A 14,049-nucleotide genomic window follows, 5' to 3' on the forward strand; every position below is an offset into this window, starting at 1 on the left:
TTCCATGTTGTTTGATTCTTTTAGGACTATGTAACTAAGTTTGTGAGTATCGGGGCTTTGTACTCTGAGCTAGTTGCCGTCAGCTCTAAAGGAGAACTCTACCAGTGGAAATGGAGTGAGCCCGAACCTTATAGAAACGCACAAGTAAGATTCTCAATATGTAGTGGACAGAAATGACTAAGAATTGTAGAAACGGCTGCGTTTGATGTTCTTAAATCTATTCCTGTTTCATAGAATCCTTCAATACATCACCCTCGGGTCCCTTTCCTGGGTTTGACCAATGAGAAGATCACTCACCTGTCTGCTAACAGTATCAGAGCAACAGTGGCCACCGAGAGTAATAAGGTAAGAGAGTAGCTGCACAGTGAAGTAGAATTCTGCATTCCTGTGGAATGCGGTTATAATTGTGACATGGGACAAAAATTCTAAGTCGGAGGGGGGCGGTATTCCTAAGAATTCAACGCAGTCTAACCGAATGCGTTCTTGCATCAAAAAAAAGCTAGTCACAGCACAATGAATGGAACAGAACTTAAAGAAGTTTAAGTTCTTTTAACTTGACACGCTGTCTTAAACGCAACGTTTTATGTAGGACCGAATGTGACAATATTAAAAATAAATAAATTTGCAAAGAAAGGTGAAAAAGTATACACGTGTTTAAATCTGACATAAAATTAATGTCATTATGACATTATTGTATGTATTTCCATATTTAATTATTTCCTCCATATATTTATACATTTACAGGTATTTCTACGTTTGTTTATTTCTATATTTCTTTGTCCATATGGTAATGAGGGGCGTGTTTTCTATCTAATCAAGCTCAGAGTGCTCCAGTGTCCACAGTGACATGTTGTGGTGGAGTCAAATATTGAAGGACACACCCCCTCATTAGCATATGCTCAAATAAATGTGGAAATAAAAACATGTATAAATTATTTCATGTTGAAATAAATACAATAATGCATAAATAATGAAGTAAATGTATAAATGCTAATTTATATCAGATTTTGCAAATATATTCATTTATTTTTAATATCGTAACATTCGGTCATCCTTAGTGTTCCTGTGTTAGATGTTAAAAAAACATCGAGACGAGGTACAACGACATCCATTTAGTGCATGATAGAATAACAGCATAAAAATAAAAAAACAGCGCATATTTTTTACATCAGAAAGTGTTCACAGAAGTCTTCTTTCAAAAGAGCATTCGGCATTTGTGGCAAAAAAAAATTCTCTTGCTTGCTTTTGACATTTTTGACAAGAATTAACATTTTTGTGACCTCAGAGAAAAATCAGTGTGGGATTGCGGGAAGAGTTCTGAACTAACCTAATAAAATCTGTCCTCTGCAGACTTCTACAGTCATGCTTCTCACCCATTACACCAGCCTTAATTGTCCTCAAATATAGATTAACCAATCAGTGACTGTTTGTGTGTGTGTAGGTGGCGACGTGGATGGATGAAACTCTGAGTACTGTGGCCGCTAAACTCGAACATGGAGCACAAACGTTCCCAGAGCTTCAGGGCGAGCGCATTGTCTCTCTGCACTGCTGTGCTCTGTATACCTGTGTTCAGCTGGAGAGCAGCCTTTACTGGTGGTGAGCATGCAGGATGGCATCTGCTTATGTCATGGTTTGACTTGTTATACTGTGTGTGTGAATTCTGAGTTTCTGTTTCTTCAGGGGTGTTGTGCCTTTTAGTCAGCGCAAAAAGATGCTTGAAAAGGCCAGAGCCAAGAACAAAAAGCCAAAGTCAAGTGCAGGCATCTCCTCTATACCCAACATCACAGTAGGCACTCAGGTGAGGAACATGCTGTTGTGCACGACTGCTTTTCACTGTCTCATTGAGCTGTATAGCTGAGAAACAGCCCTGTGGACATGCACTGAGAGCAAAAACATCAAACACTGTTGGTGTTTTGATGCAATTGGGGTTACAGTGGTTTTGTCTCTACCTTTAGGTGTGCCTGAGGAATAACCCTTTATATCACGCTGGTGCCGTGGCCTTCTCCGTCAATGCTGGAATCCCTAAAGTGGGCGTTCTGCTCGAGTCTGTGTGGAACATGAACGACAGCTGCCGGTTCCAGCTCCGCTCGCCCGAGAGCCTCAAGAACATGGAGAAGAGCACAAAGACGCAAGAGATCAAGCAAGTCCTCTGTTCTATAGCTAAACCTGTTTGTGGAGCTTATTTTGCATCGTACTGATGGATGTTCTTGTTTTTTAGGACGGAGAGTAAGCCAGAGTTGGTGAAGACAGAAATGGGCCCTCCGCCCTCACCAGCATCCACATGCAGCGACACGTCATCCATCGCCAGCAGTGCTTCTCTGCCTTATAGTACGTACATTTGACTACTAACCCCAGCTGCTCTGCTCTTCTACAGACTGGATACTGTCCTAAAAACTACCCTTTTCTATTGTAATTTCTCACATTTATACAGATTATAAATGTCTTACTTTTTGGTTAGACTTTTTTTTTTTTTTACTCACAAAACAATTCAGGCCTCAGGCAGGCTGAGAAACCGTCCACATAATCAGTTTTAATTAAGCATTGCATAACATAGCAGAGTTGTTTTTTTTTTCTATTAAATTTTTGCATGTTCCTTACAGTGAGCGTGCTAGTTATTGTGCAAGTAGTTGTGATGCAACTTAACGATTAAATAGGGCTGTGAATCGATTTTAAAAAATTTTTTTATTACTAATTAATCGCACAGTTTTCATGGTTCATAGTACATTACAACAAACATTAAAATATAATCATAAATATATTAATACTTTGTCTCAAAGAACTCGCAAGAAATTGGTCAGTCATTTATTTTAAATAATTAAATGTACGTATTTTGGGGGGACAGTTAATTAGACAAATTTTTACTGGTATAAATCTTTGATACAAGTATATGTTTACATGCCATAAAATCAGTGAACGTACTGTAATTAAAAGTTGGGCAAAATCTTTAAGATTGATGTTTTTTTATTTTTATTTTTTTTATCCCCTTTTCTCCCCAATTTGGCATGCCCAATTCCCACTGCTTACTAGGTCCTCGTGGTGGCGCGGTTACCTCAATCCGGGTGGCGGAGGACAAGTCTCAGGTGCCTCTGCTTCTGAGACCGTCAATCTGCGCATCTTATCACGTGACTTGTTGTGCATGACACCGCGGAGACTCAGCATGTGGAGGCTCATGCTACTCTCCACGATCCACGCACAACTTACCACGCGCCCCATTGAGAGTGAGAACCCAAGGTGGTTACCCCATGTGACTTTACCTTCCCTAGCAACCGGGCCAATTTGGTTGCTTAGAAGACCTGGCTGACCTGGGTAGCCTGAGTATTGACGCTGACTACCACCCCTGGAGTTCGAATCCAGGGCGTGCTGAGTGACTCCAGCCTGGTCTCCTAAGCAACCAAATTGGCCCGGTTGCTAGGGAGGGTAGAGTCACATGGGGTAACCTCCTCGTGGTCGCTATAATGTGGTTCTCGTTCTTGGTGGGGCGCGTGGTGAGTTGTGCGTGGATGCCGTGGAGAATAGCGTGAAGCCTCCACACGCGCTATGTCTCCGCGGTAACGCGCTCAACAAGCCGCGTGATAAGATGCACGGATTGACGGTCTCAGACGCAGAGGCAACTGAGATTCGTCCTCCACCACCCAGATTGAGGCGAGTCACTACGCCACCACGAGTGCATTGGGAATCGGGCATTCCAAATTGGGGAGAAAATATAAAAAAAGAGAGAAAATTTTGATACATTTTGTTTTCTAAACGTTTGAATATTTCAAGTTTGGTTAGTTACAGTTTAAATCACATTTTTGTCATTTTGCACATTGTCATTAACTATAAGATATTATTTTCGTTGACCAACAGTTGCATGCCATTTTTGTCAGAGTAAAACTGACTAAACTGACTAGAAATATTGACTAATTTTAAAGGACATTTTCGTCAAAATACTAAAATAAAAAACTGTAATAATGAACACTGCTACTACTAAACAAAGCGTATGTATCAAAGTACTTGAACTATTTCACTAGGAATGTCAGTTTCTGAGTGCAAGGTCTATAAAATGATTTAACCAGTAATGTGAATGTCTGAAGAAGTAATGAAAGTTCGTTTTTCTTGATGACATGTTGTGCCACAGAGAGACGACGCTCAACACCTGCGCCAAAAGAAGAGGAGAAAGTGAATGAGGAGCAGTGGCCTCTGAGAGAGGTTGTCTTCGTGGAGGATGTTAAAAATGTCCCGGTGGGAAAGGTGGGTGCAGGTGCCAAACGTCTGCGGTGGTCTAAGTGCATAAGTGCAAGTGTCTAAGTGGTCTAAGAGTCTTGCTGATTCCCTTTTTAACCCTGGGATTGACAAGATGTTCCAAGTATTTGACTATTATTTAGTTGTACATTTGTATTACGAATAACACTTTGAATTTGTGTAAAGCATTGGCTCTGTTCCAAAACATAGTGAGCTTGCTTGCTGTCTACTGCCTACTTAGACAGCTGCCTTCCAAGGCAGCATCTTACCAAAAAATGTATCCTTATAAGTGACCGATTTGGAATGCTCTGTATAGATAGCAACTCTTTTTATGAAAGCTTTAATGTGATAAAAATGACCAATGAGCAGAGGTGGAGTAATGTGTGGTAGAAGCATACAGTGTGTTTTTTTGTCTCATCTGTGTGTGATGATTTGCTGTGACACCTCATTTGCAACAGTTCTCTCTTTTGAACTCAAGGTGCTGAAAGTGGATGGGGCATATGTTGCGGTGAAATTTCCAGGGACATCGAGCACCGTGAGCAACCAGAGTGCCACTCCCACTGACTCTGACCCCTCTTCACTGCTGCAAGACTGTCGTCTCCTCAGAATAGATGAGCTACAGGTACACATGCACACCAGTCAGTCATCCATGATTTTATATAAATAACTATAATTTAAGATCCCACTCAGATGGTGAGTTGTAGCATAGCCTCTGCTCATGGGTCAGCTGAGAGACTATTCTCTTTTCTTTTGATCAGGTTGTTAAAACTGGTGGAACGCCAAAAGTTCCGGACTGTTTTCAGCGCACACCTAAAAAACTTTGTATCCCAGAAAAAGCTGAAATTTTGGCTGTGAATGTTGACTCCAAAGGTGACTATTTTGAGTGTAAATAAGACTTGGTGAATTTGTACTGTGCAAATTTGCCTGACTCTGATTTCTGATGTCTTTCGTCCTGCAGGAGTTCATGCAGTGTTGAAAACCGGCAGCTGGGTAAGGTATTGTATCTTTGACTTGGCCACTGGCAAAGCCGAGCAGGAGAATAATTTCCCCACAAGTAATCTGGCCTTTCTTGGTCTGAGTGAACGTAATGTGGCCATCTTCACTGCTGGCCAGGTGAGACCATCACACTTCCTGGCATTATGTTTCACAAACACTTAGAACACCCTATTTTGCAATGGAGGTAGCATCAAATTCCTCTGAAAATAACTGCCTGAATTGCTTTTCTTTTTTTCTGTTTTGACTGTCTTTGTGTGTTTCCTCAGGAGAGTCCCATTATTTTGAGGGATGGTAACGGCACCATTTATCCCATGGCTAAAGACTGTATGGGTGGAATACGTGATCCTGATTGGCTAGACCTGCCGCCCATCGCCAGTCTGGGAATGGGAGTCCACTCTCTCGTCAACCTCCCCAGTAACTCTACAATTAAAAAGAAGGCAGCCATTATCATCATGGCTGTAGAGGTATGAAGCAGCAGCAGTCGTCTGCAGAACAGTAGTTAACGCTCTGCCAAATTCATATTATGCATATGTTGGGCAGTTTCACTGAAATATCAAACACATCATGGAAAAATAAAAAGTTTTAACCAAAGGAACAAAATGCCCTTTTAAATTCTGTCGTGGTGTAATGATAATTTATATTGCCGTCCAGAGTGCTAGAGGGCGCCACTTGTTCACACAGTGCTGACTGAAGCACTGAAATGTATACTGCATTTTAAAACTCAGCCTTTTAACCCTTATGTTGTGTTCCGGTCATTTAAAAATGTTGGTTTTATTTCACTTTGTTACACTTGTTGTTTTCCCGGTCAAAAATGACCGGCTATTGGAAATGAATGGATTAGACTACAAAATACAGATATATTAAGTTTTCAGGAGCATCCCAATCCTTTAGATGAACACATGTGGATGTGTGTTTGCACACACAAAGTCCTCGGACATGTGCACACACACACACACACACACACACACACACACCCCCTCTGAGTGCCCTTTTGTGCATTGTCTTTCCATGTGCACTCTTTGAGGAATATTTCAAGATCTACTCATATTATTTTGTGTGAATCGGGATAGTCTGCTGTAAGTTACGATATGTCATTTATCTATGTTAAATGCGTGTTTCAGGAAGTAATAAGGAAAAACGTGACAAAGCTACTCCTGTTTATTATATTTATGTGTGAATTTCATACACTAAAACTCACTGCAATTTCGCCTCTGAGTGAAACAAATAGGCTCATTGCATTCTACTAATTGAGACCTTTCCAACAATATATAACTCATGGCTATCTCATTTTCTTATGGTTTTACCAACTGTGAATATATTTGTTTTGATAACAAATTTGCAAATGATGAGAACGAAGCAGTTCTCATTTGTCAGCAAATTAAAAAGCGTTATTTAAGAACTGGTAGGATCAGCTAGTCCAGATTCTGAGCTTTAAAACGACACCTGTTTTGTTCAGATCAAGCAAGTGTTTTATTTATTATATATATTTTTTTTAACAGGGAAAAAATCCTCCACTGGCCCGATATGAGCTCAGTTCAATTAATCCTTCGATCAGTAAAAATATATATAATTAAAGGAGTACATAACCTGTCATAACTACTAAAAAAAGAAGTTGATAAAACGATCTGTTGCAATATCTTGTGATAATATATGCAATGTCAGAGATTTGTAAAATATCTTAGTAGGCCGGTCATTTTTGACCGGGAACAGAAAATGTATTGACAAAACGAACACAAGCGGTAAAGTTTATTATAGGTAAATGCAACTATCATGTCTGTAATGCCAGTTTGTCTTATTTCTGGATAGTGCATATGAATTCAGAGTTTTAACAAAGTGTGTTGATAATTATAAATAAACCATTGTTTTTTCATATTGTCGTTTTCATTCTTATAACCGATATGCCGATTGTTTTAATTTGTTCAGTCATTATCTGGCAATATTGCCGATATATCAGTGCATCCATACTATAATAATAATATACTGTTCGGGTGTGCTGAAAACAAGTGTTCCAAAAAACCCAAGCCCTAGCTTAGCAAATGCTTAATCACCCAGGGGTTAGGCAGCTGACTAAGATAGTAGTTTTAATTTTAATCTAAAAGAGCAAATTTTGAACAAATAGTTGATGGATTGTGTTTGGTGTTTGTGTTTCAGAAGCAGACGCTGATGCAGCATGTTCTGCGCTGTGATTATGAGGCGTGCAGGCAGTATCTGATGAGTCTGGAGCAGGCCATGCTGCTGGAGCAGAACCCTCACGCACTGGATGCTCTGCTGGGACACCGCTGTGACGGCAACCGTAACATCCTTCATGCGTGTGTCTCTGTCTGCTTCCCTGTCAGCAACAAGGAGACCAAGGAAGAAGAAGGTGAACAAAAACCGAGTGTTTATCTGAATGTATGAGCAATCACCATGATGTCTACGTACGCAAATTTTAAAGCATAATGAGCACAGTCTCAATGCAAAGTCTGTTTCAAAAGGTAGGGAGCATAATTATGCTGCCTTTTAAGTAGGTATGCACCGATATTAATTGTTTTGACCGAGACTGATTTTAACAAAACAACTATAGGTCGATACTGATATTTTGCCACACAACTTTTGTCATCAGATCAAGTTATTTTTATAAATATACAAAGAGGTTTTTTTGTTTTTTTTTACTGTTCTAACAAGTAATTTCCATTGAACATGGTTGAACACATGATAGGGCAAAATCTTAACGAGAGCCACAATTAAAGATTAAAAGAAACCTTGCTTTTTTTTTTTTTTTCAATTAGGATGTTGTGTTAGAAGGCAGCTGCCTATGTAGACTGCAGCCAGCAAGGCAGCTCAGTAGGTTTTGGAACAGTGCCAGTATCAAATGTTTGTAAAGCCCAATGTGATATGATTTCAATCAATCAATGTGTTTCAGAAGCAGAGCGGTCTGAAAGGAACACATTTGCTGAGCGGCTGTCTGCAGTGGAGGCCATTGCCAATGCAATTTCAGTGGTATCCAGCAACAGCTCGGGCAACCGCACAGGGTCATCCAGCAGCCGCGGGTAAGGGTTCAAAAGATGGAATTTGCCACTAAGTTAATTGGCCATTAAGTTTCCTAATGAGTGGGTCATTAGGTTGGTTTTAGGGATGCAAATGGTTAACCGATTAACCGGCATTAACAGTTTGTTCGACTAATAATATCGGTTAAAAATGAATCGAAATCTTAATTGAAGAAATGACAGAGACATGACTTGATGGGTTTTACATGTAGGGCATGTGATGTAAACATAAGGGTGCTGTTAACACATAAACTGCTAGCTTCCTCTCAGTCTGGATAGTTGGAAGTTTTAAATATTGTTCGCGGAGGCCTTAAATTTTGGGGCGTGAATAGATGAGACGCTTATGTTTTGATTGGTTGGTGTTCCATTAATCTGGTTTTTGCAGCTTGCGTTTGAGAGAGATGATGAGGCGCTCACTCCGCGCTGCAGGTTTGGGCCGCCACGAATCTGGTCCCCCCTCCAGCGACCACCAAGACCCTGTTTCACCACCTATTGCCCCTCCCAGCTGGGTACCAGACCCTCCACCAATGGATCCTGGTAAGTTTAACAGCTCTTGGGTTGAAGCTGGTAGACTTAATGAACAGATGTGTTGCATGCATGCCATAGCTGGATGCCTTACACAACCATCTTCTCTGCTAGATGGCGACATTGATTTCATCTTGGCCCCTGGAGTGGGCTCCCTCACCACTGCTTCCACAGGCACCAGCCAGGGACCCAGCACTTCGACCATACCAGGTACGTGAACTGGCCTTCCAAAGGATTCGCTACGGCGAACTGGTTTTGCTTCAGTGCTCAGATTTTACTTAAGACCTTTCTAATAGTCTTTATTCCTCTTGTGTCTTCTAAAGGACCCTCGTCTGAACCATCAGTGGTGGAATCGAAAGATCGGAAGGCCAACGCTCACCTCATACTGAAGCTCATGTGTGACAGCGTCGTTCTGCGACCTCATTTAAGAGAGCTGCTCTCTGCCAAGTATGTGTTATGGACAGCTGGTTGTGTTTTAACAATGTGCTGCGCTGTTTTCTGGCTGTGTGTGAGTGTTTGTTTTCCTGTTGTGTGACAGGGATGCTCGTGGGATGACCCCATTCATGTTGGCAGTGAGTGGGAGAGCTTACCCAGCAGCCATTACTGTTCTAGAGGCAGCTCAGAAAATAGCCAAAGGCAAGTACATGGATGCAGTCGGGAAGAGGGTGGAAAATGCTCATGAAAAACTAAAATTCGACACTTTTGACACGAATAGTATCAAATACAAGTAAACATCATGGGGGGTACATTCTTTTTATTAAAAACTATAAAGTACTTGATAATTAGGACTGGGTAAAAAATATAGATTTTATCAATTAGGGCTGTAACTAATGATTATTTTGATAATCGATTAATCTAACGATTATTGGAACGATTATTCGACTATTCAGCGATTATTGCAACGATTAATTATTAGCTTTTAACCGATTATTCAGCTTGTGCCCCGACTTAAAAGGTTGTATTAACCGTGCTTGCTAACAAAAAAATCGGGAGCCTGGGTAGCTCAGCGAGTATTGACGCTGAGTCGCAAGTTCGAATCCATGGCGTGCTGAGTGAATCCAGCCATGTCTCCTAAGCAACCAAATTGGCCCGGTTGCTAGTGAGGGTAAAGTTACATGGGGTAACCTCCTTGTGGTCATGATTAGTGGTTCTCGCTCTCAATGGGGCGTGTCGTAAGTTGTGCGTGGATCGTGGAGAGTAGCATGAGCCTCCACATGCTGTGAGTCTCCGCGGTGTCATGCACAACGAGTCACGTGATAAGATGCACGGATTGACGGTCTCAGAAGCGGAGGCAACTGAGACTTGTCCTCCACCACCCAGATTGAGGTGAGTAACCACGCCACCACGAGAACCTACTTAGTAGTGGGAATTGGGCATTCCAAATTGGGATAAAAAGGGATTAAAAAAAAAAAAAGAGAACAATCATCTTTTTAAAATACCTCTAAATGACATTCACTGAATAAAGGGAAAAATACTTTTTATTAAGTTTAATTCAGTAAAGAAATTCACTGCAAAAAAATCCTTTTGTTATCAAGTGTTTTTGTCTTGTTTTCCATTTAAAATTATCTAAAAATCCTTAAAACAAGATACATTTACTTTACAAGCAACATATAAGATATTTAGACTTGCTTTAAGAGAATGTGTCTTATATATAAGTGTATTTTGAATTTAAGTGTATTTTTTCACTTGGTTTTACTTCTGCCAGTGCAGTAAAGACAAAATATTCTTATATTCATGATCTATTCTCTAAAAGCAAGTCTAAACACCTTATATGCTGCTTCTCAGGTGAATGCATCTTTTTTAATATTATATTCAACATTCTCAGATAACGTTTTTTTCTTCTGCAGTATAGCTGCTAAAGTAAATGCACGTTGTTTTAAAGGATAAGATATTTATGTTGGAAAACAAGCCAAAACAAAAACAATTCAAAAACACATTTTGTTTCAGTGTGTAATGGGGCGAAGACTACCCTCTCTCACCTTTCTGTTTACTTCAATCTTTAACTCACAAAAAAAACAAACTCTCTCTTATTAATTAAGCTGTGCATCGCCGCTTTTCTTCATGATAAGAAATGCACAGTGGCACATATAATTTATTATGATTCAATAAGTCACGAGCCATCACGTTATAATCTAGCTGCATTAAGTGTGCATGCTCGAGGGACGAGCGTCCCCGTGCCAGAGTGTGCATCAGCCGGGTGCAGATTCAATCTCTCCACCTTTGATCGGAACATTCATGTAACTCATAGAAGAGGCGCTGACCACACAGAGAAATGCCAGTTTCTGAGATTGTAGTTATTTACATGACCAGCTTCCGTATTATTTGAGCTTTAATAAAGCTGTAACGCATTAAATATAACTGCATTAAAGATGTAACGCCAAAGTGTTTCCTTTAAAGACGCTCAACGCGCAAGTTTTGCTTCAGCAGAGCGGCAGCTCCAGCTCCACTTATTCCACAATGATAGTGCTTCTGTATTTACTTATTTTGTATTTTTGCATTATAATTCCCTCATACTTTGCGATCTACATCACCTGAAGCTGTGAAAGTTTAGAGTGCATCTGGACTGTGATCCGTGTAATTCTTCCACTCCTCAATCAGGCGCGAGCTGCAGTGCTGCTCTCACGTCATCATGAGAGTTTAATGTGATCTCATGTTATGTTAGATGAGATCAAATGACTATTCGACAATGAAAGTTTTGTCGACAGTTTCTTTTTATTTTTTATTGTCAACGTTGTTAACATCAACAAATCATTTCAGCCCTAATCTCGAACTTAATTTGAATGATCTCGATATTAATAAATCCCAAGACCGATCTTTTACTCTGTATTCAACCCTCTGTTACAATGAGAGGAGTTCACTCCTATTTGCAACGGACTGGCCATTTGAGTCCTCTCTCATTAATATGCACTCATTTACAGATCAGCTGGTTTTCTTAAAGAGACAGTACCGGTTTTTAGCACGTGTTCAACCAATCAATATAAATATTATGCATGTAAACAATAAACATGTAACAAAATATAATAAATCAACCCTCTACGATCATGTTGGAGAAAGAATCATCATTGGCTAGTACATTTTTGTTTTTACTCGCCAGACTTTTGACGACATATAAGCATAATGTAACGAAAAAATATATTTAGCAAACAGAGAGAGGGGGCCTCTTCATATATATTCACGCAATATAGTATATTGTAAAAAATGTTTTTGTTGAATTTGCTTTATGATTTAAATCATTTTTTGTCTTTTTCCCCTTTTTCACCCAATTTGGAATGCCCAATTCCCAGTGCGTTTTTAAGTCCTCGTGGTGGCGTAGTGACTCGCCTCAATCCGGGTGGCGGAGGACGAATCTCAGTTGCCTCCGCGTCTGAGACCGTCAACCCGTGCATCTTATTACGTGGCTTGTTGCCACGGAGACATAGCGTGTGTGGAGGCTTCACGCCATCCGCGCCCAACTCACCATGTACCCCACCGAGAACGAACCACATTATAGCGACCACAAGGAGGTTACCCCATGTGACTCTACCCTCCCTAGCAACCGGGCCAATTTGGTTGCTTAGGAGACCTGGCTGGAGTCAATCAGCACGCCCTGGGATTCGAACTAGCGAACTAGCGAACTCCAGGGGTGGTAGTCATCGTCAAACAAATAATTGCGATTATGACGATTAATTGCCTGTTTTAGGGCTATGACGATTAATTGCCTGTTTTAGGGCTATGATGATTGTCTGTTTTAGGTTTTTCACGAATATGACGATTACCATACAAACTCACTATGTGTGCTTCATGCACACAACAAAGTCATTTATACAAATTTAGCTTGGATCATATAATAAAATAAGGGTATATGATTTCCTATTCAGGCTTTAAAAACATATGCATGAAAAGTATAAAATTTAAAATAAGTACAATTATATTTTAATTATCAAAATATGTCTAAATAGCTAAAATATATCTTTCTTATTTGTCCGATTTACTTTTGATCCATTGGAATTTTTCAATGTTTTGTTTTCTTTTGCTTCTTTTGTAACCCAGCCAACCTGTATAGCTATTATGTTATATTATGGAATAGTAAAATATTTCTGCCTTAAATTCTTCACTTGTACACATTATTTTAAGGCTCTCTGATTAACTCACAGGCCCTTATTTCTCATGAAAGAAGACTTTGAGATTCTGTTTCTTGCATTTTATCATCTCCACAGAAATAGAGCAGGGCATCTCCTCTCTTTCTCACTGCGTGAATAAACCCACAATGACCACAGACATTTGCCATTACATGGCTGTTAAGTGAAACTGGAGCGCTTTGCATTCACAAAATTATACCTTTATACCTTGTTTATATTTTCACGGGAGTTTGGCACAAGCTTCTGTAGACAGCGTGCACATCAGAGCGCTTGAGAAGTGGTTCATCTTCACACGCTCTCAAGAGAGCTGCTCTTGATGTCCGCGGTGCGTTTCCCTGAGATGCTCGGAGTTCAACTGAGACACAAGTGCTTTTCCTGCGCGCTCATGAGACCGCATGCTGGGAAAGACGAGGCCAAATCCAGCTTTTTAATCAGCTGCTTTTTATTCAGTAAAAGGGCCTCGGTGCTTCGACACTACACAACTCAATCACTGGCGAGTGAATTGTTAATATTTACTTGCCAGTGGCTAATAACAGACGTTTTTTTGGTCGCATAGTGCGAAATTTACTCGCATATGCGAGTGATTTACTCGCAATGTAGAGGGCTGTAAATGCAATATATTGTCATGTATTGATGGAATGCATGGATTTGTTCATTTTTAAAAAGCTAAAATCTGACCAAAATGATAAACTAAAAAAATATTTTCCTAATGTACCTAATTAGAAGGTCCCCAGTATAATTAACAGCATTATCTGGGAGATCATTTCTTTCATATGTAAGCAAAGTGGTTATAATCACCGAAATATACCCGTATGAATCGGAATCGAAAAATCTGTATCAATACCCAGCTCTAATGATAATGCAGGTGCTGTTGTACTCTAAATCTTGACCTTGTTTTTCTTGCATAGGTGATCCTGGTCTTGGAGAGAAAGAGGATGCAGCGTCAGTGTTCATGGAGATGATCTGTCCTTCAGGCACCAATCCAGATGATTCTCCTCTCTACATCCTCTGCTGTAATGACACCTGCAGCTTCACCTGGACCGGAGCTGAACACATTAACCAGGTGAAAAATCCACAATATTGAATAAACTCAAAGTTGAGAGTGTAATGTACTCTAAATATCTTCATAACCGAGCAGGACTTTCTGATATGTGTTGCTGTGG

At 40.1% G+C, this 14,049-nt stretch overlaps 1 protein-coding gene across 6 annotated transcripts in view; it reads left to right on the forward strand.

The window, feature by feature from the left end:
• The window catches only part of ubr5 (ubiquitin protein ligase E3 component n-recognin 5), a 75,234-nt gene that overhangs the window by 22,569 nt on the left and 38,616 nt on the right, over nt 1-14,049 (forward strand). For 5 of the 6 annotated variants that reach the window (XM_051719111.1, XM_051719114.1, XM_051719113.1 and 2 more), the window contains 18 exons: nt 25-144; nt 235-345; nt 1,442-1,596; nt 1,681-1,798; nt 1,956-2,140; nt 2,219-2,328; nt 4,118-4,230; nt 4,700-4,843; nt 4,980-5,091; nt 5,180-5,334; nt 5,484-5,681; nt 7,369-7,579; nt 8,120-8,246; nt 8,629-8,780; nt 8,883-8,978; nt 9,092-9,215; nt 9,307-9,404; nt 13,795-13,949. In XM_051719111.1, the coding sequence (XP_051575071.1) occupies nt 25-144; nt 235-345; nt 1,442-1,596; nt 1,681-1,798; nt 1,956-2,140; nt 2,219-2,328; nt 4,118-4,230; nt 4,700-4,843; nt 4,980-5,091; nt 5,180-5,334; nt 5,484-5,681; nt 7,369-7,579; nt 8,120-8,246; nt 8,629-8,780; nt 8,883-8,978; nt 9,092-9,215; nt 9,307-9,404; nt 13,795-13,949 (2,484 nt within the window). The remainder of the gene's footprint in view (nt 1-24; nt 145-234; nt 346-1,441; nt 1,597-1,680; nt 1,799-1,955; nt 2,141-2,218; nt 2,329-4,117; nt 4,231-4,699; nt 4,844-4,979; nt 5,092-5,179; nt 5,335-5,483; nt 5,682-7,368; nt 7,580-8,119; nt 8,247-8,628; nt 8,781-8,882; nt 8,979-9,091; nt 9,216-9,306; nt 9,405-13,794; nt 13,950-14,049) is intronic. The other variant, XM_051719112.1, reaches the window with a different exon arrangement.

This window comes from Myxocyprinus asiaticus, chromosome 15, assembly GCF_019703515.2.
Source record: "Myxocyprinus asiaticus isolate MX2 ecotype Aquarium Trade chromosome 15, UBuf_Myxa_2, whole genome shotgun sequence".
Taxonomy (NCBI): Eukaryota; Metazoa; Chordata; class Actinopteri; order Cypriniformes; family Catostomidae; genus Myxocyprinus; species Myxocyprinus asiaticus.